The sequence below is a fragment of the Pongo pygmaeus genome, chromosome 11, assembly GCF_028885625.2.
Source record: "Pongo pygmaeus isolate AG05252 chromosome 11, NHGRI_mPonPyg2-v2.0_pri, whole genome shotgun sequence".
In the NCBI taxonomy this organism is placed as follows: domain Eukaryota; kingdom Metazoa; phylum Chordata; class Mammalia; order Primates; family Hominidae; genus Pongo; species Pongo pygmaeus.
In genome coordinates, this window is record NC_072384.2 from 100933088 (window position 1) to 100952913 (window position 19826).

At 45.6% G+C, this 19826-nt stretch overlaps 1 protein-coding gene across 1 annotated transcript in view; it reads left to right on the plus strand.

Annotated features, from left to right (window-relative positions):
- Positions 1–5389: 5389 nt before the first annotated feature.
- LOC129031073 (aldehyde oxidase 2-like) overlaps positions 5390–19826 on the plus strand; it is a 76930-nt gene continuing 62493 nt past the window's right edge. The window contains 7 exon segments of the mRNA XM_054476822.1: positions 5390–5443; positions 8372–8456; positions 9914–10010; positions 11290–11398; positions 12820–12946; positions 15617–15678; positions 17960–18049. Of these exon segments, the coding sequence (XP_054332797.1) occupies positions 5390–5443; positions 8372–8456; positions 9914–10010; positions 11290–11398; positions 12820–12946; positions 15617–15678; positions 17960–18049 (624 nt within the window).

The following is a 19826-nucleotide window of genomic DNA, read 5'->3' on the forward strand; positions in this document are numbered from 1 at the left end:
AACACAGATAGTTAATGATCAGCCCAAGCTCTCACGGTCCTATAAAGCCCCCGCTGTCAGTCTATTACCTGTGTGTTCCATCTTTGGGTTTTCAGAGCTCGCAACAGAAGGTAGTGGCCCAGAGACACCACAGCAGCGGCTGGTACTTTTCCATTTACATCAGCAAGAGGATGTGTTACAGGGCTTTTTTTTTTTCCCGGAAGTAAAGTTTGTTTGACTTTTGGAAGAAGACAGTGTCATTTCCAATATTAAGTCTTTCACTGAGTACCAGGGATTCTTTGATGTAAATCATAAGACCTTTTTTATAATAAACATACAAGCACCTGGGTCAATATATGTGGAATTTCTCTCACCTACCAGAAAAAATCCATTTCAAAGTGAATAAATTCAGTCTTCCCTTTTCATTAAAGAAGAAAAGAAGAGGCCAGGTCCAGTGGCTCACGCCTGTAATCCCAGCACTTTGGGAGGTCGGGGCATGCAGATCGCTTGAGGCCAGGAGTTTGAGACCAGCCTGGTCAACATGGTGAAACCCCGTCTCTACCAAAAATACTAAAATTAGCCGGGTGTGGTGGTACACACCTGTAATCCCAGCTACTCGGGAGGCTGAGGCATGAGAATCACTTGAACCCAGGAGGTGGAAGTTGCAGTGAGCCAAGATCACGCCCCTGCACTCCAGCCTGGATGACAGAATGAGACTCTGTCTCAAAAAAAAAGAAGTAGTAGAAAATAAGAAACAAACAAAAAAATGTAGTGGTTGCGTTCTTCCATTGTCCTGAATAAGAGCTGAGGGTCAGAAAAACTTGGCAGAGACTGCATCCACGCCCCCTTACTGTGGGCAACCTTTCATTTACTCTGAAGTAAGTGGTTTTCAAACTGAGCTCCCGAGAGTTCTAGGGGTTTTTTGAAGGAAAGAAAGCCAGAAGACTTCAGGCCTTTACCCCAGGCCCCTCAGCTAGGGCAGTAAACTTTTTGTTTAATTTGTTTACACTTCACAAGATGTCATTCAAACAAAGGTTTTCCTGGCTCTAAGGTGTTTAAAAACCCTTCTCTATAGCCATTCACGGTCAGTTTTCAGTTTCCCAGCAATTGAAGTATTATGTTCCCTAATCCAAACTACTTTTATATCTTCCAAATCTAATACCATAATCCAGCTTTAGTACTCTAAAACTGTTCTACCTGTCTTGCTTGAATTTTATGTTGACATTGATGGATTTATTCTGATAAATATTTTGAGGCACCATAATTCATGCTCCTACGGTCATTACCAGCACATGCTCCTGTTAACGGGAACCGTGTGCTTTTTGGGTTTAGCAGTTGCCCTCTTTTATAGGGAAGAGTCAGAGGGGGAACAGATTGTGGACCCTTAAAACCCAGTCCCTGTGTTGTTTTCCCTTAAATGGAAGCAGCCATAAGAAGCCTGTGTCTCTGCACGCTCCCTTCTCCCCTAGCCCACCTCCCCCTTCATCTCCGATCCTCACAGAATCAACTCTAGTCATCTTTCAAGCCTAAATTTCCCTTCCTTAGGAAGGCCTTTTCTGATCCCTGTCCCTGAAAAAACAGCTGATTTATCTGTGCGTGTCCCAAGCATAAATCTTTAATCGCATGTTACTGTGTTACTAAAACTTAAGGGCCAGCCAGGCGCGGTGGCTCATGCCTGTAATCCCAGCACTTTGGGAGGCCGAGGTAGGTGGATCACCTGAGGTCAGGTGTTCGAGACCAGCCTGACCAACATGGAGAAACTCCGTCTCTACTGAAAATACAAAAATTAGCCGCGCGTGGTGGCACATGCCTGTAATCCCAGCTACTTGGGAGGCTGAGGCAGGAGAATCCCAGGAGCTTGAACCTGGGAGGCAGAGGTTACGGTGAGCCGAGATCGTGCCATTGCACTCCAGCCTGGGCAACAAGAGCGAAACTCTGTCTCAAAAAAAAAAAAAAACCTTAAGGGCCTCAGAGGACGAAAACTTGTAGCTCTTGTTTTCCGCCATACTCTACCACTTAGCATAGTGCCTGGTGCAAGGCAGAGGCTCAATTACTACTGGTTGAATGAATGAAGAATGAATGAATTGCTAATGTCTCCTTCATTTAAAGTACTTTGGGTAATCAGTCAAGCCCCTCCCATGAATGAGTTGCCATTTATGCTGCCCATGGTGGGAGATACGACCAGCTATTGGAAACTCCAGGAGCTAATTGCCTAGCTGGGAACATGACACACAAACACTGCAAAGATAATCAACTAATCAGTGGCACATTCGAGACAGGTTTCTTGGTTCTTGGTTTAATAAATGAAAAGTAAAGAAGCAATGGGTTGGATCTGCAGGTGCTTTTGGATTCCAGAGAAAGGCAAGGAGGGAGGTTTGGAGCTGCTTTCTGATGGTAGCTAAAAAGGAAGGGAGCGAAATCACCATGGGGCAGGGACAGGGTCCTCATCACTGCAGACATGGGAGAAGTTTCTTCAGTCATTCAACCAGCAGTACTCTCTGGTAGGCACCATTCTAGGCCCTGGGATATAGGGGCGAATTGAAAGTAACATCTGTGCCTTCACGGAGCTCATATTCTAGGGGAGAAAGCAAATAAAAAGATACAAGTGTCCATGTCAAGTAGTAATGAGTGCTATGGAGAAAATGAAACAGGGTGGTAGAAAATAGAGGGATGGCCCCATCTTTACAAAAAATAAAAGATTAACCAGGCGTGGTGGTGCATGCCTGTTGTCCCAGCAACTTGGGAGGCTGAGGTGGGAAGATCACTTGGGGGCAGAAGGATCACTTGAGCCTGGGAGATTGAGGCAGCAATGAGCCATGATTGCACCACTGCACTCCAGCTGGGGCAACAAAGCAAGATCCTGTCTCAAAAAAGAAAGAAAAAGAAAATAATGACGGGAGTGCTACTTCAGACTACCTGATCAGGGAAGAGCTCAGACCCAAATAACAAGAAGACACCAGCTAACAACATGGTCAAAGGCCTGAGACGTGAAAGAAGTTAGCATATTGTAGAAGCAGGGAAAAGGCTAGTGTGGCTGAAGGTACACTCACAGAGGGGGGCGGCGCTTGTTCCCATGAGGCCTTTGTGGCAGGCGTGTGGGGTTTACTCAGTGCACTGGGAGGCACTTGGAGGGTTGCAAGTTGAGAAATGCCAGGTTTAAGCAGAAGAAGGACATGAGAAGAGTAGTTTGACCGGAGCAGGAGATTTTTTTTTTGTTTTTTTTTTTGTTGTTGTTGTTGTTGTTTTGTTTGTTTGTTTGTTTGAGACACAGTTTCACTGTTTTTGCCCAGGCTGGAGTGCAGTGCTATGATCTCCGCTCACGGCAACCTCTGCCTCCTGGGTTCAAGCGATTCTCCTGCCTCAGCCTCCCGAGTAGCTGGGATTACAGGCATGCACCACCACATCTGACTAATTTTTGTATTTTTAGTAGACACAGGGTTTCTCCATGTTGGTCAGGCTGGTCTTAAACTCCCAACCTCAGGTGATCCGCCCATTTCGGCCTCCCAAAGTGCTGGAATTACAGGTGTGAGTCACCATGCCCAGCTGAGATTTTTTTTTTTTTTTAAGAGCAAGAGAGTCAGAGGCCAGAGACAGGGACAGGTTGCGGAAGGCTTGGCACACTGGGCTAAGGAGTTTAAACCTATGTTCCAAGCAGAGAGCTATTCGGGGGTTTTGAACAGGAGTAACATGATCGAAAAAGTCCTGATAGCACCAGGAGTGATATGATCAAAGTATGACCTGAAGGTCCTTCCTAATTCACAGCACGATCTCTAACTTCTCTCACAGGACTGTTGCAGATGTATTTGGCAACTGTTTAATACATGTAAAACACCCATATACATACTCAAACCAACACACAGGCATGTGTGTAAACACTCGTCTCCATGGGTACATGAAAACTGGAATGCCTGAGCACCTAGGCATTAGAATTGTCAAGAAATTTGGAAGCTGCCAACTCTATTCATTGAGGAGTAGCTCTAGGAAGGATTCTGAAGTCACATCGGGACCAGGGGAATGACAGGACCTTCCTCAATTAGCCAGATCAAGAGGATGCCAGGTGTTTGCCATTCTGGCCTGAAAGATACACTGCCACAATGCTCATCTGAAGACAAAGGGTTGACTCTAATGATGGTGCCAGGGCTCCAAGAACTGGTTAAGGAAGTGTTGGGGAACAGAGTGGCCTTGCCAGCTCTCCCGAAGCCAGGCACATAAGCAGCTACTTGCTTCACCCATACATGAGGCCAAGTGCTAGGCATTACTTCAGCTGAAAGAATAAGAACTGCTTCATTTTATCTACACATATCTAATTGGAGATGTTCATAAAGAACAAAGATGATATTTTTCTTTTTTATTTTTTGAGACAGGGTCTCGCTCTTTCACCCAGGCTGGAGTACAGTGGCGTGTTCACAGCTCACTGCAGCCTCGACCTCCCAAGCTCAAGTCATCCTCCTGCCTCAGCCTCCCGAGTAGTTGGGACTACAGACATGTGCCACCACACCTGGCTAATTTTTGTATTTTTTAGTAGAGACAGGGTTTTGCCATGTTGCCCAGGGTGGTCTCAAGCCCCTTGGATCAAGCAATCCTCCCAAAGTGCTGGGATTACAGGTGTGAGCCACACCACACCTGGCTGGGTTTTCTTTTTTTTTAAATCAAGGATTCTGTTTATACACTCTACAGGTGTTACAAGGCAAATATCTCAGTTTTAGTTCCTGCTTTACCACTTACTTCTGAGTGACTCCAAGCTACCAATCTCACCTCTCTGGGCCTACCAATCTCACCTCTCAGTTTATTTATTTGTACAGTGGTTGCCTTAACTAGATCACTATTTTCCAGTGGAACAATTCTGGGGGTGGGGAGGAAGTAGGAAGGCACCCCACAACTCCACTTCAACTATGGCACAGACTGGATTTGATCATATGATCTCCTATGAGGAGACATTTCTGCAGCTAAAATTAGAAAAAAAAAAAGTTGGGGAAAGTAGGAGGTCTCAGAAAGCCCACTTCTGTCTTTGAAAAAAGTGAAATCCATCCAGGGTCTGTTCCCAGGGCTGAGGCAGTGTGCAGAGCAGGCTTAAGCTTAGATTGTTTTTTATGGTTTTCATGCTGACGCCCTCAAACTTCAGAAAAAGCATGAAGAGGTGTGGGCTGTGTACAGAGTCAGCTTCAAAGTCAGGATTGGTGGGAGGCAGAGTGAGGCTCAAGTTAAGAGGCTGGACTAGACAGGGGCCCTAGACTTCAGCTGTGAAACAAGGAAGTCTCCAGCTCTTGTGATCCTGAGGCTCCAGGCCACCTGCTTCTACACAGGGAGAGATTCTAGTTGCTTAGACCTAAGTCCTTACCACTCAATTCTGTGGCTGGGGCAAACTGCATTCTCACCTTTTCTTGTAAAGCAGAGCTTATTTACAGGTGCAATGCCTTACGCATCACAATCAGATGAGCTGGTTTTCTTCGTGAACGGGAGGAAGGTAAGTGATGGGCATTCCTGCCGTGGTTTGCAGAGGCAGCAGGAAACCACAAGCTGGAGGGGAGTTCTTGTGGCCCATTTGGGCTGAGCCCCTGTAGTCAGGGGCAAGAAGCCAGGTACTAGAAAGCCATCCTAATGTGACCTGTTTCCCACTCAGCCAGAGCTCAGCTCCTGGAAATGTGGGGGGGATGCAGCAAAGCCTTGGTGTCGGATGAATCTGGCTTCGCCATTTACTATATAATGTTGTGCACCCCACTTCCCCTCCCTGAGTCTTGGAGTCCTCACCTTTGGAATCTACTTCTAGGACTATTGTAAAGATGAAAAGAAAGCTGCATCTTTCCTTGCTTAGGAACCCCCCCTTGTAAAGCACCTGGTGCCAGACCTGATCCATGGACACACTTTATTTGGTGACACATCTTGATCCTCAAAATTAGGAGGACAAGAAATGGGACCTTTTTTATTTTTTTATCAACTTAATTTTTCTGTTGAGTCCTCATCACACAGAATTGGCTAAAATGTCCTCACAGTCGATTGGAGTACCCTTCTTTCCCTGGGTTGTAGCTAAGCTCCATTTTGGAGCCTATATAACAAGAGCAGGGACTCTCCATTGCCAGTTGTCCCAGCATCCTCCCTCCAGTCCTGACCATCCACCCATGCAGGCCCCTAGTTAACCCTAGTGCCCTCTGCAGGTCCTTCCCTTCCTGAGTCCCTGTCTGTCTCTCAAATGAACCATTCTGCAGCTCCTAAGGCACACGGCTTTTCTAGGGTCTTGTCACCTCTCCCCTAAGGACCCTCAGCCCCAGGGCTTGGTCATTGTCTACCCCCAACCCCAGAGCTTAGTTCAAGAAAGGAACCTTAAAGTTCTCATCGTTGCCATTCTGACCCACTCTCCTGTATGCAGACTCCATAACCAGCAACTGCCATGTTCTTCCAAAACTGTCGTTCAAGGGTCTGCGTCCTTACTTGCCTGACCCACTGGCCTAGGTTTTGGAGATTCAAAAGCCAGAGGAGGCTCCTTCCTCTACTTTCCACTCCACATCCCCTCTGCGCCATGAGCCCAGAGTGAAGTAGCTGCAGTCAGAACAGGGAATAAGTCAAGGGTTAGAAGAAATGCAAAGAGGGTGTGGTAGGGGTGGGACTCAGTCACACAACAAAAATATCTGGCTGGGCGTGGTGGCTCACACCTGTAATCCCAGCACTTTGGGAGGCCGATGTGGGCAGATCATCTGAGGTCAGGAGTTCGAGACCAGCCTGGCCAACATGGTGAAACCCCATCTCTACTAAAAATACAAAAATTAGCCGGGCGTGGTGGCAGGCATCTGTAATCCCAGCTACTCAGGAGGCTGAGGCGGGAGAATGGCTTGAACCCGGGAGATGGAGGTTGCAATGAGCCGAGATCATGCCATCGCATTCCAGCCTGGGGAACAACAGCGAGACTTCATCTCAAAAAAAAAAAAAAAATCATCCAACCACACTGTCAATCCATGTGTTTAAAGGACCAGCAGTGGGGGTACGGGCAGGCAGAGAATAGCCTCTTCTTCCATTGATTCAGATCCCCTGGAGATCCAGAAAGCAGCTGAATTTTAACATCCCAGCTTGGATGCATCTTCCTTGTTTTTTTAATTCTTTGAGATCTACAAAAGTTTATGTCTTCCTTCTAGGGAGAAAGGAAGACCCTAACATGGATAGTTCACTGTATCTTCCTTTCCTCCAATGCAACAGAATGGCTAGATGTGTTTGCAGGACACCCCAAGACAAAGTCAAAGGAACTATCCCAAAATAAGCAAATGGGAAAGAGGCACCAAAGAAGTCTCCTTGTGGCTAAAACCTCCACTTTTCTGTTTTTGTTTTTTTGTTTGTTTGTTTGTTTTGTTGTTGTTGTTTTTTGAGACAGAGTCTTGCTCTGTCTCCCAGGCTAGAGTGCAGTGGTGCAATCTCGACTCACTGCAACCTCCACCTCCTGTGTTCAAGTGATTTTCATGCCTCAGTCTCCCAAGTAGCTGGGATTATAGACATGCACCACCATGCCCAGCTCTTTTTTTTTTTTTTTTTTTTTTTGTATTTTTAGTAAGACAAGTTTTCGCCATGTTGGTTAGGCTGGTCTTGAACTCCCGGCCTCAAGTAATCCACCTGCCTCAGCCTCCCAAAGTGCTGGGATTATAGGCATGAGCCACTGTGCCCTGCCAAACCTCCACTTTTCAAGGGTGAGGGGGATGCTAGTGTCCACCAGGGCCACCTGGGTCATCAAGTCTCACCACTGGCCCCACTGCTATTGAGGGGAGTGGCAGGCTCCAGGGCCTCCCCAGGATGGCAGCAATTCTCCATCTCCTCTTCCTACCACTCTTCAGACTCCCGCTGTGGCAAATGCATTCCCAACCAGAAGGATCTCAGAGGGGCCAGAATCTCTGCCTAACCAGCTTGCCTCCCTACAGGACCCTTCATTGCATACATGCACACACACGCACACACAAACACATAATGCGCTCACACAAACACATAATGCACACACACGCACACATGCACACACGTACACACAGGCACACACACACACACACAGGCACACACACACACACACATGCACACAATCCGAGTCCCTCCCAGATTTGAAATATTTCAAGGCTTAATTGGAAGATTCCACAAAAATAGATAGTGGAGCAAATATGAATAATACCCTCCCAGAGGCATCTTTACATAGCAGTGGTCCCGGCTGTACACATATATCACAGCATTGTTGCCACACTTGCCCTGTGAGTCTTCTGTCCTGTTAACATGTGTGAACACTATGTGCCCTCAGAGCACCAAAAAAAACAGGTGCAGATGAAATCAGGCCTATTATGCCCCAATCCCTAAATCAAACAGATTTCGACAGATGTTCCACAGGGTCATGGATTCAAGCCCCATAATCATCTCTCTTCTGTTCCCAACACAGGTGATAGAGAGGAATGTGGACCCAGAAGGGACTCTGCTGACCTTCCTACGAAAGAACTGGACCCTTTTGTCAAAGTCCTGGCCTTGTCTGTGTTTGCCCTAACACTTAGGCCAGCTGAGAATTATGAGAATGAATCAAATCTCTCCATTCAAATAGTGAGCCTCCTTGGCTCTTCCTCTGTATTTGCTTTTGGCCGTGGTTTTAAGGCTATTAGGTTAATCGGGCTATTTTGGAGAGGATGACGTTTCCCCAGAGTTTCCTGTATCTGATAATGTAGTGAAATAGAAGCTAAGCTCTTTATTTCAGCACTAATAATTCCCTTACGGGCTTTCCGGGGCCCCACCAGGGTTGTTATGTAATAGAGGCTTGTGTTGCATGCGCCCTGCCCTTTTTCGAAACCAAATTCCCCAGATTCAGTGAGAACCTGTATCACAGGGAAAGATTTCCTTTCCCTACATGTGTCTTCTTACCCTAGGTTTTCCCTGCCATTTCATATTCTGGAATATAGATCCTCTTAATAGCAAACATATTTTAATTGGTAAATTAAAATATGGATCTCTCAGTTCTCTGAGAACCAAAAATAAATAAATGACAGAAATTACTAATTAATGAAATCAGCTTCTGGGCAAGTTTTGTTTAAAAGCCCATGGTTTTTAATTGGTTGTTGATGTTTAGAAATTAGAAAATTTCATATCTTTTAAAATCAAGATTTTTCAGTTTCTCTTGAAAAATGGGAGATAGCCATCCCCGCATGTCAACAGTCTTGCTTAGAGCAGAGCAGGACTGTTCCCAGCCCTTTCCTAAGGGGCTTGAGCTCACCAGTAGCCCCCCTTCATTTACGTCACCACTCTGATAGGCATTTTAAATTTTGACTCAATTTCGATGAATAAGCCTTAGGGTTAAAAAAAAAAAAAAAAAAAAAAGGCAATAGCAGTAAAGAGTTGGGCATTCTGAAATCTTTTTGGCCAGTATAGTTAATTACCTCCAATTCTATAAATTACATGGAAATAAACCACAGTTAGGGAGAAGGATGAATAAAGATAAGGGACTGGGGCTGAGCCTAGGTTTGGGACTGGACCCGGGCCAAGCCACAGCAGAGAGACACTTGGTGGGATCTGTAAATAGGGATAGAAGATTCCTCCAAAAATTCACCAATTTGCTTTCAAATGCAACACAAATTGAGTTGCTAAAAATAACCTTCCTCTCTTCCAATTACATGATTGAAACTCAGAAGAAGACATATAAGAATACCCTATAATAAAATAGGATTTTTCAAAAGGCTTTATACCCATTATCCTACAAGATGCCTACAATAAGCCTGTGAAGATAAAATAGTTATTGCTTCTCCCTCTTTGTGAGAAAACAGGCAGGGAGAGGTTAATATGCCCAGTGTCACACTAAGAACTGAAGGCAGGTGAGTGGCTTCTCAGACCTGCACTCACCCCCCAAAAGACCTTCCTCAGAAGTGACCTCCTAGGGAGGCAGCTATACTGAAAGCAAATGTTCTCCTTGGCATCTTTTCCTTGACTGCGCCTCTTCCAGTACGTCTCACAGGAACCAAGTACGCCTGCGGAAGAGGAGGCTGCGGCGCCTGCACCGTGATGGTGTCCAAGCATGACCCCATGTCCAGGAGGACAAGGTATCCCAGCCCAGAAGCCAGGACAGCACTTTGTTTCTTGCTGGTGTTCTTAGCTAACAACTTTAAGAAAGGTTCTTAGATTCTTGCTGTATACGGATCTTAGACGCCTCTGAAAAATCCAATGAAAGCTGTGAGCCATCTACTCAGGTAACACATAAACTAACTACGTTTCACACACCATTTCAGGGAGATCCCCCAAGGCCCATCTATGCACCCCAGATTAAGAAACCCCAATGTAGGTTAGCCATTGATTTTATAGATGAAGAAACTGAGGCTCAAAGAGATGAAGTGACTTGTTCAAAGTCATACAACTAGTAAGCTTTAGAACAAGGACTGGAACCCCACATTTTCTGGCTCTTAAGCTAATGCTTTTTCTTTCCCTTTTTTTTTTTGTGGCGGAGTCTCACTCTGTCATCCAGGCTGAAGTGCAGTGTTGCTGTCTCAGCTCACTCTAACCTCTGCCTCCCAGGTTCAAGTGATCCTCCCACCTCAGCCTCCCAGTAGCTGGGACCACAGGTGCCTGCCACCGCATCCAGCTAATTTTTTTGTATTATTGGTAGAGATAGGGTTTCACCATATTGCCCAGGCTGGTCTCAAACTCCCGATCTCAAGCAATCTGCCTGCTCAGCTTCCCAAAGTGTTGGGATTACAGGTGTGAGCCACCACCACCAGCAGCTAATGCCCTTTCTACAGTAGGGCTGGACCAGCCCTACAGATCAAGGACCTGGGCCAAGATTTCATCTTTTGATTAAGGACCAGATTCTAGAAGTTGGGGTTCCCCCAAGTCCACTGGCCCAACAAATCAAGAGATGGCTTCAGAACACAGGTCATCCTACACTATTGAATGACCTTATCCAGAGAGTTTTAAATTTGGAAGCAAAAAAATTCCCAAATGTGTCCATACGGATAAAACCTTTTGCTTGTTATGAAGTCAATGCCCCAGTGAATACTACTGAAGTCCAACCACACTTCAATGAACCACACACAACGAACCACACCCAAGTTCATTCCCGTTACTCCCGGGTGGGTCTGTTCTGGGCTTGGAAAGTGTTTCTGAAGTTCAGAATGCCCAGGTTCACCTTAAGGATCCCTATTCCTACAGACAGTGTGAAGTCAGCAGAGAGGACTGTAAATTCTTCCTTTCCCTGTCACCTCTCCAGTTCCCCATCCCCTCAGTGATGGGCTTCCTGGTTTTCTGCTGTTCTTCCTGGTGCCAGCCTTCCCCATGAGGCAGGACTGTGTTACTTCTCTTGATTTTCCTTGTGTTTCTTATACAAAGACACTTCTCTGTCACCGCATGCCTGATGCCCATCTGCTCTCTGTATGGAGTTGCTGTCACCACCGTGGAAGGTGTTGGAAGCATCAGAACCAGGCTTCACCCTGTACAGGTAAGAGCACATCCTAATTTTCTCACTTCTTAACTTTTTCTTTTTGCCAAATGCTGTGTTGGCTATACTGCCTGAGGCTTCTAGGTTGTGATCAGGTAAGTAGAAGCTTTGGATGCCTATCGACCAGGGTAATAACATTTGTTAAGTTATTTAAAAGGAAACTGAAAACTCCATCCACATTTAATTAATCTTTTTTTTTTCACTTTTTCTGCTTGAATGAAAAGCAGAATTATTGAAGCATTGATTAATGGTCTGGAATAGGTATCATACAAAGAATATTTCACATAGAATAAAATGTCTCTGAGGCTAACAGAATAAAATTTACAGTTATTCCCTGTGGTGCAGAGGTCTTAGTAGTAAAATCAGAATTGGGGGTAAGAGGAATCTAAAACTTCACCAGAACATGAGAACAATTGTTTCTCTGAATCTTAACCTAAAGCTGGAACAAAGAGGTTGGATTTAAGAGCAATGTGGCATGTGTTGACAGAGAGCACAACTATTCCTCCAACATTGTTACAGAAGCTTAGGAGTCACAGGACCAGATTAACCAACACTGAGTCTTTCTAGACAGGCGGAGCCCAGAGGGTCTCTGGGTTTAACTACATGATCTCATTGGAGAATGAACTCCAAGGAGATGAGCAAAGACAAATGACCCAGCAGAGTGTAGCAGAGTCTAGTAGGAGGGCAGAGAGGATGCTCACAGCAAGTTTGATAAACCCAAATCTTAGGATTACATTACATTCTGCAATCTAGAACAGGGCTTCCAGATTTAGACACAAACTTTAATGTTCCTAAGACTCACCCAGGAGCTTGTTAAAGATGCAGATTCTGAGTAAAGAGATTTGAAGCAGGAGCCTCAGGTTCCTCATTTCCTGTAGGTGGAGTCAATACTACTAGTCCATGTATGACACTTTAAATGGCAGCGACCAGGACATGGACCAAAATCTCGGACCTTTGAAAGGAGAGCTCCCTTTGTGCCAACACAGAAGAATTTAAGGAAGAAAGCAAAGTGAGATCAACAGTGGGATCAACAGCCTCCAAGTTAATCAGAAAGAGGTAGCCTCATAGAACTAAACTGTGCAACATGCGGAGGTGTTGGAGAAAACTATTTTTGAAACTCCCACACACTCTGTTTACACTTATTGATTTCTGGAGGATTCTTTGCACTCTGATAGTAAGGATGCATGCTACTAATTCCCAATTAGAAGGATTTGGGCACTTGACCTTGGAAACTGATTATCATAGGACATTGCTTCTGGCCACTTCCTACAGGAGCAGCCTAGGGAAAGGAGCACAGACAGAGTCTGATCAAAGGGAAGGGAGTGGGTTCTACCATTGCCAGGGAACTGCAGGCTGTGGAGTGTGGTGAGAGTTGCTGGCAGAGAGAAGGCACGGCCGAAACCATTCATGTCTCTTTCCAGGAGCGGATCGCCAAGAGCCACGGCACCCAGTGTGGATTCTGCACCCCTGGGATGGTGATGTCCATGTACGCACTGCTCAGGAACCACCCGCAGCCCTCGGAGGAGCAGCTCATGGAAGCCCTGGGGGGTAAGTCTAAACAGAGAAAACCCACCACCCACCTGGGGCCAGGTAGGAAGTGTGTTTCTGGATAGATCGAGAAACTGCTCCACACCACCCCCAATGTCATCCTAGCCCCTCTCAGGCCTCTGCTTCAGTTGGTTCTAAAGTAGCTACAGCACCCAGGAGCAGAGAATGCCAAGCTTCTCCTTGCTTATCAGAGCATGTGCTTGGAATGGCCTGCACAGAACTAGCACAGTGCATACACTCCACACCACCCACTTAACACCCCATTTTCTATCCAGTAACTTATTTGGCTTCCTTTGTTAAGGGCCTGTATTCATTTCTCAGGGCTGCCCTAACTCAGTACCACAAACTGCTGGTCTTAAAATAGCAGAAATGGGCCAGGTACAGTGGCTCACACCTGTAATCCCAGCACTTTGGGAGGCCAAGGCGGGCGGATCACCTGAGATCAGGAGTTCGAGACCAGCCTGGCCAATATGGGGAAACCCATCAGCCTGGCCAGCATGGGGAAACAAAAATAAGCCGGGCATGGTGACGCTTGCCTGTAATCCCAGCTACTCAGGAAGCTGAGGCAGGAGAATCGCTCGAACCTGGGAGGCGGAGGTTGCAGTGAGCCGAGATCGTGCCACTGCACTCCAGCTTGGGCAACAGAGAAAGGCTCCGTCTCAAAAAAAAAAAAAAAAAATAGCAGAAATGTATTCTCCCCCAGCGCTGGAGGCTTTAAGTCTGATAGCAAGGCATCCACAGGGCCATGTTCTCTATGAAGGCTCTCTGGGAGGACCCTTCCTCACCCCTGCCTCACCCCTGCCTAGCTTCTGCTGCTTAACAATGGCATTTCCTTCCTTGGCATTTCTTGGCTTGTAGATGCATCACTCCAATCTGTGTTTCCATCCTCATATGGTCTTCTCCCCCATGTGTCTGTGTCCAAATTTCCCTCTTCTTATAGGACACCAATAATCAAATTGGGCCTACCTTAACCCAGTATCACTTCATTTTAACTTGATTACATCTGCAGAGAACCTATTTCCAAATAAGTTCATATTCACAGGTTCCAGGGTTTAGCACTTGAACATGTCTTTTGTGGGGACATAACTCAACCCCTAACATGGCCCTTCACATACCAAAAGAATCCTTTAGGCCAGGCACGGTGGTTCACACCTGTAATCCCAGCACATTGGGAGGCCAAGGCGGGCGGATCACTTGAAGTCAGGAGCTCAAGACCAGCCTGGCCAACATGGCGAAACCCCATCTCTACTAAAAATATGAAAATTAGCTGGGCATGGCAGCGTGCACCTGTAATCCAGCTACTTGGGAGGCTGAGGCAGGAGAATTGCTTGAACCTGGGAGGTAGAGGTTGCAGTGAGTCGAGATCGCACCACTGCACTCCAGCCTGGGCAACAGAGCAAGACTCCATCTCAAAAAAAAAAAAAGAATTCTTTAAAATCTTCAATGGGTTTAAGTTACTGAAGAAGAGTCCATAATCATATCCCTTTTGAAGAATCAATAAACACCCATTTCAGGTGTTAATAATCCCTAAACAAGTTATCTGTTAAATACACAAATTCTTAGGTTGAGGGCTGATCGGGAGCACAGACACACTCCCCTAATCTGCCAGCTGCTGGTGGACTTCCCCACCCTCCTTAGGTCCCTCTCCTATTTGAGATCCCTCAGCAGCTCCTTATGCCTAAAGCATGGCCAAGCCTAACCTCCTTCACCAGGCATTCAGAGAAGTCCAACTACTTGACCTCCCTAACTCATGCTTCCTCCTACTCTCCATGGCTCCCTGCAGGCCAGTCCCCTCCCAACCCCATCTCTTCTGCACCTGTGCCTGCTGCTCTGAGAACCCAGAATGCCTCTCCCCAGCTCTCTACCATTCCACAGCCTGCTCATCCTTCAAGCCCAGGCTTCTCTGTGAAGCCTTGCCAGATAAACTGCCACACTGACTCTCTTTCACTCCCACCCCCTAGGCCTTCATCTTTGGAAACCTGAGGTTCTCAAATGTTATTACATGAAACAGCAATAGAATGGAAAGTCCGTGCAGTAGAATTACCTGCAGACGTCTGGAATGCAGATTCCTGGGCCTACCCCTAAATGGCTGATTCAGGAGAATTGGAGCAGGGTTAGGAATCTGCATTTTTTAAAAATGCCCCCAGGAGATTCTGATGTAATAATCTAAAAGCATCCGAGGAGCATCACTGACAAACCATCCAAGGCATGATGGCCTTAGAAACCGCCCAGGTTTTCTCTTTGAGGATCCCCGTTATCTTACCTAGTATCTGAAATATAGTTGTCAATAGATCGACATTGAATTAATGAATTAATAGATGAAGAAAGTGAGCTCGCCAACTAGGCTATCATCTTTAAGACAAAGAATAAAACTGGAATTGAGGTAGTGGGCAGGATAATATTCCAAGTAGAGGAATAAAGCATTAAACCACTTGGCAGATGTTAAAATATCCTTTTTAAAAAAGTTGGGAACCATGCTCAGTGCTGCATACCTGTAGCCCAAGCTACTCAGGAGGCTGAGGTAGGAGACCAGGAGTTTGAATACAGCCTAGGCAACATTGTGAGACCCCTTTAAAAAAAAAAACCTAGATCTATTTAACTTTCAAAAGACAAAAGAAACCAGTAAATACAAAGCCTACTAACAACCATACTTCTTCTCTGATTGATTAGGTAATCTATGCCGCTGCACTGGGTATCGGCCAATACTTGAGAGTGGAAGGACTTTCTGCATGGTAAGTAGGTGACTGTGGGGACACTTTATGCAGCAAGAATGACAATGACAGCTGATCAAGGCCAGGGACAGAGGAATTAAAATTTTTTAGACCATCTCAACAGACTGTCAGGGAGACCTACTGAGTTAGCTCCAACCAACTCACTGGAGTTTTAGCTTTTTGTTGAGGACTGGGGGAATGTTGTCACACCTTTGATGTTGTCCAATCAAAATCACAGAGGGAAGTCAGATATCCAACCAGCTGCCCAGACATTTTCTGTAACTAGTTCAGCAAAGCATCTGGACAGGCAAGTCAGAGGGCATCGGCAAACCCAAAGGGACAAAGGATGCAAGGGGGTGGAGTTTGCTTTGGTGAGGCAAGGTCAGTTCCAGAATCCAACCAGCTGAGAAGGTGTGAGCAGACAAGAAGCTGAATACATAGAGTGGAACCCAAAATTCCCTCCAAATACAAGAGCACAGGGAGTTTCCCCTACAAAATGGGGATTCTTCACTGGGCCCTTGAGAAAATCACATAAGTCTTGCTTGGCACTTAGTAAGAGTTCCACAAATAGTCACTGCTATCATTGAGGACGTCATTGACATGTGAATAGTGTTTGACAGGGAGACCAAACAGGCACATCTGGTGGTTCTCTGCTGAGGGCAGGATGAATGTGGGCAGTACAGCCCTTAGGACCAAAAAAGGGGACCCATACTTTAGAGGGCTCCTCTCTGGTCCTCCTCCAGCGATTCTCGGGAGTTCAAGGCACCAGGATGACTTGCCCACCTGAAACCTCACCCCTTTTCTAGATCATTCTCCATGGATGGCCTTGACCCCACTGTTAGACCACACATAAGCTTCTTATCTGAGTCCGTCTAGGGCAGATCATAACAGCAGGGTCTGCACCCCTAGGTCAGAGGGTGGCCAAGGAGCAGCTGTGTGTGGAGGGAGTAGACTGAGCTTGGCTGTTCAGGCTGCAGTGCTCAGGCTCCTCACAGCACAGAACAGAGCCAGGGTAGAGGAGAAGGCCAGCAGGCACCAGGCTGGGGGCCTTTGTTTGCACTCTTTGCTGAGGCTCCACAGATCGTAGAGGTGGGCCCAGAAGTAGACCAGGAGGTGTGTCCCGTGTCCTAGAACCAGGCAGGTCACCGTGCATGCATTTCCCAGATGTCTACTGCCACGTGAGGGAGCCGAAGTTAACATGCTGAGAAGTAGATGAAATCGCTTGTAAGCCCAGCAAATGGCTGGTGTAGAGTGAAAAAGCACTTGTGAAATACAAACGAAAAAAGCTAAAGGAAGCATCTTTGCCTGTGGATACAGATGTTATTATCTACCTTTCCAGGCACGTCTGGGGATAAAGGCAAAAATGTGTTCAGCCACCCAACCTGGTAGCCAGCATGTCTTACGGGACTTTAGTGGGTGAAGCAACCCAGTCTCAGAGGGAATACACAAGGCTAATATCGAGTGGGCCAAGAGATGACTGGCTTTTTCCGTTATTGGTTCATGGTGCACCGTGGAAGCTCTCAGAGCTTTGAGAAAGACAGGTGCTGCTTGCTTGGCCCAGCTGTTTTTGCTTCTTGGATAAAATTGGAAAGATGGCAGCTCAAAACATTCAAGTAGAGACAAAGAACTGAAGTGTCTGGAAGAAAGTATTGTGGTAGGGACTTAGGAGAACTTACTCAAGGAAAAAGACACAAGAGGTAAGTTTAGAAGAAATGGGAAGTGAAAGAGCCAGCAAAGGGAAACCTGCTTTAAAACTCATTGTCAACTCATCCCCAGACAGCTCCATCCACATCCCAAATGTCTGGGAGATCTGGTTTCTAAAATGGTTTTCTTTTTTCTTCTTATAAATTATTATTGCCCTGTAAAGCATCTATCAATTAATTTTCCACTAGGAATTAACCTAAAAATTCATATATGTACACAAAGCTGTACGTGTAATGAACAAAAATGTTCACATACTATGTACTATATAAATGTACTAATACAATCCCAAATGTGAAACATTATCAGTGGAATAGAGTAATGATAGTTTATTTCTTTTACACCTCTCTATATTCTATATTATCATTTTATATTATATATTTTGTATATTACCTATCAAATTATGTATCTTATATACTTTATATGTATTATTCTTAAAAATAAGCAAAAGAAGAAATACCTTGTGATTATCCGTGTTCCAATAGAAACCACCAACAGTGGCTTAAAAAGTCTGAAGTTTCATTTAAATTGCCAACCTTTCAAGGCACATTCCCATTTACCTACTCAAAAGTTTTTAATCTAAGGCATTTCACCTTCTTAGGAGTCAAATAGCTGTCAACAGAAAGGAATGGGAAAATGCTGCTTGGATTGGGGAGAAAACGACTCTTCCCCACTTGGCAAGAAAAATGAAGTGAGTCCTTTTGTTTGTTTTGTCTGCTCACTGTGAGTCTTGCTTAATGCAGACCCAGTGTTGAAACTGTGCTTGCTTATTTTCATGGTCATTCTCTGCTTACAGCTGTCCGAAGCGCATGTGCAAATATTACTCTTTTCCTCTGGGAGCTGCGGAAAGTGGTAATCAAAGCCCACACTCCGATTTTCCCCTTCGTAGTCAGAAAGGCTGGAACAACAGGAAGACAAAAACACTCAGACCAGAAACAAAGCACTTCCGCCCACTCTGGATGGGTCGCATTCTCAGGTGGAAGTGGATTCCATACTTGCCCCTGCAGAGCCGTCTTCTGTCATGTCTCCTCCTTTGTAGACAGAGGGCGCTGGAGTCCCAGAGGGCTGAGGAGCCGTCCACAGTCACACACGAGTCAGTGGCCCCCTAGCTAGGAAGTCCAGCCTTAAACATTCCGGTCTCTGGCTTTGTTCCCTGAGAGATGCTCCTTTCCAGGAAAAAAACGGCACTGCCATATTCTTAAAGATATTACTTAGAGAACTTGAAATACAGGATAAAATACAGAATCAGCTCCCAGTAAGCGAGGAAATCTGAGAGCGACCACAGACAAACCCGCGTGTTTCTATCCTTCACACATACCTTTTTCCCATTCTTGGCTCCCACCGTCACCTTAATTGTGTCTAAAGAAAGTGTGCCGTGACACAGAGGAATGCTGCCCAAGGGAGGGGGCTTCACCCCTCACAACCGCTTTACAGACGATCAATGCCTTGCTGGGGTCAATATATCCTAAAGTCAATTCTCAGTTTTGTGGTCTCGGGAATTCTATTTGGGCAATGACTGGGCTCTAGGGACCACCTGACTCACTTTAACCAAACTCAAAAGACCATGACGTTTAAACTGGAATGAGCCCCATATTCATTTATGAAGAGAAACACAATTATAAAGTGGATCTTGCCATCACTGAGCCACAGATCCTTTCCCTATAGGAAAACACAAAGAAGCCAAATTACAAGGAGAAATTTGCTTGGTGAGCATGGACACAGAGCAATTGCATAGCCTTAAGGGGCAGCGCCATAGAAGACCCTTCTCTTCCAGCAGACTGGACCTGCATGAGGCCAGGTGTCTGCCCGAGCGGCTCCCCCTTCTCTTTAAGCGATGTTAAGATCTTCCACTTGGGTAGCCGTTAAATCTTGGCCTGGGATCTGTTTAAGAAAACTTTTCATTTCTCAGCGTTCATTTATTATGTTTGTTTTATATTTTAATTCCCCAGCACAAACTTATTTCTAGTTTTAGATATATACCACATTATTGCCCTCAGGCACTGCCTATACTTCTAACGCCAACTAACGCAAAAACAGATGTCATCCTGAAATGCCTAACCTGTGGCCCTACTAAGAACCTTATCAAGGAAGAATTACAAGTGTTTTTATTTTTTTCTGGAGCCTGGGAAAACCTCAGAGAGATAGAAAAAGAGGGGAAGTGTTGGACAAATATCAGGTCATTTTACCTATTATCACAATTACCCTTCAAAATATGGGTTATTTTCATTTAATCCTTAAAGAGGTTAAGGACCTTTCCATTGGAAAGGTTAGAGTGCTGACCTCAGAGTGAGTGAACCCTGATCTGTCTACCTTTCAGCCTATATATTCTCTTCTCCAGCACACCCACATCCACCTCTGTGCTCCACAGTTCTCTCCCAGTTTTCCTTATCTCTTCAGGAATGTTCTTCTGGCAAGAAGTGTTTTCCAAAGCTAAAACAGATCTGATTCAGACAGGATTACAGTTTGGG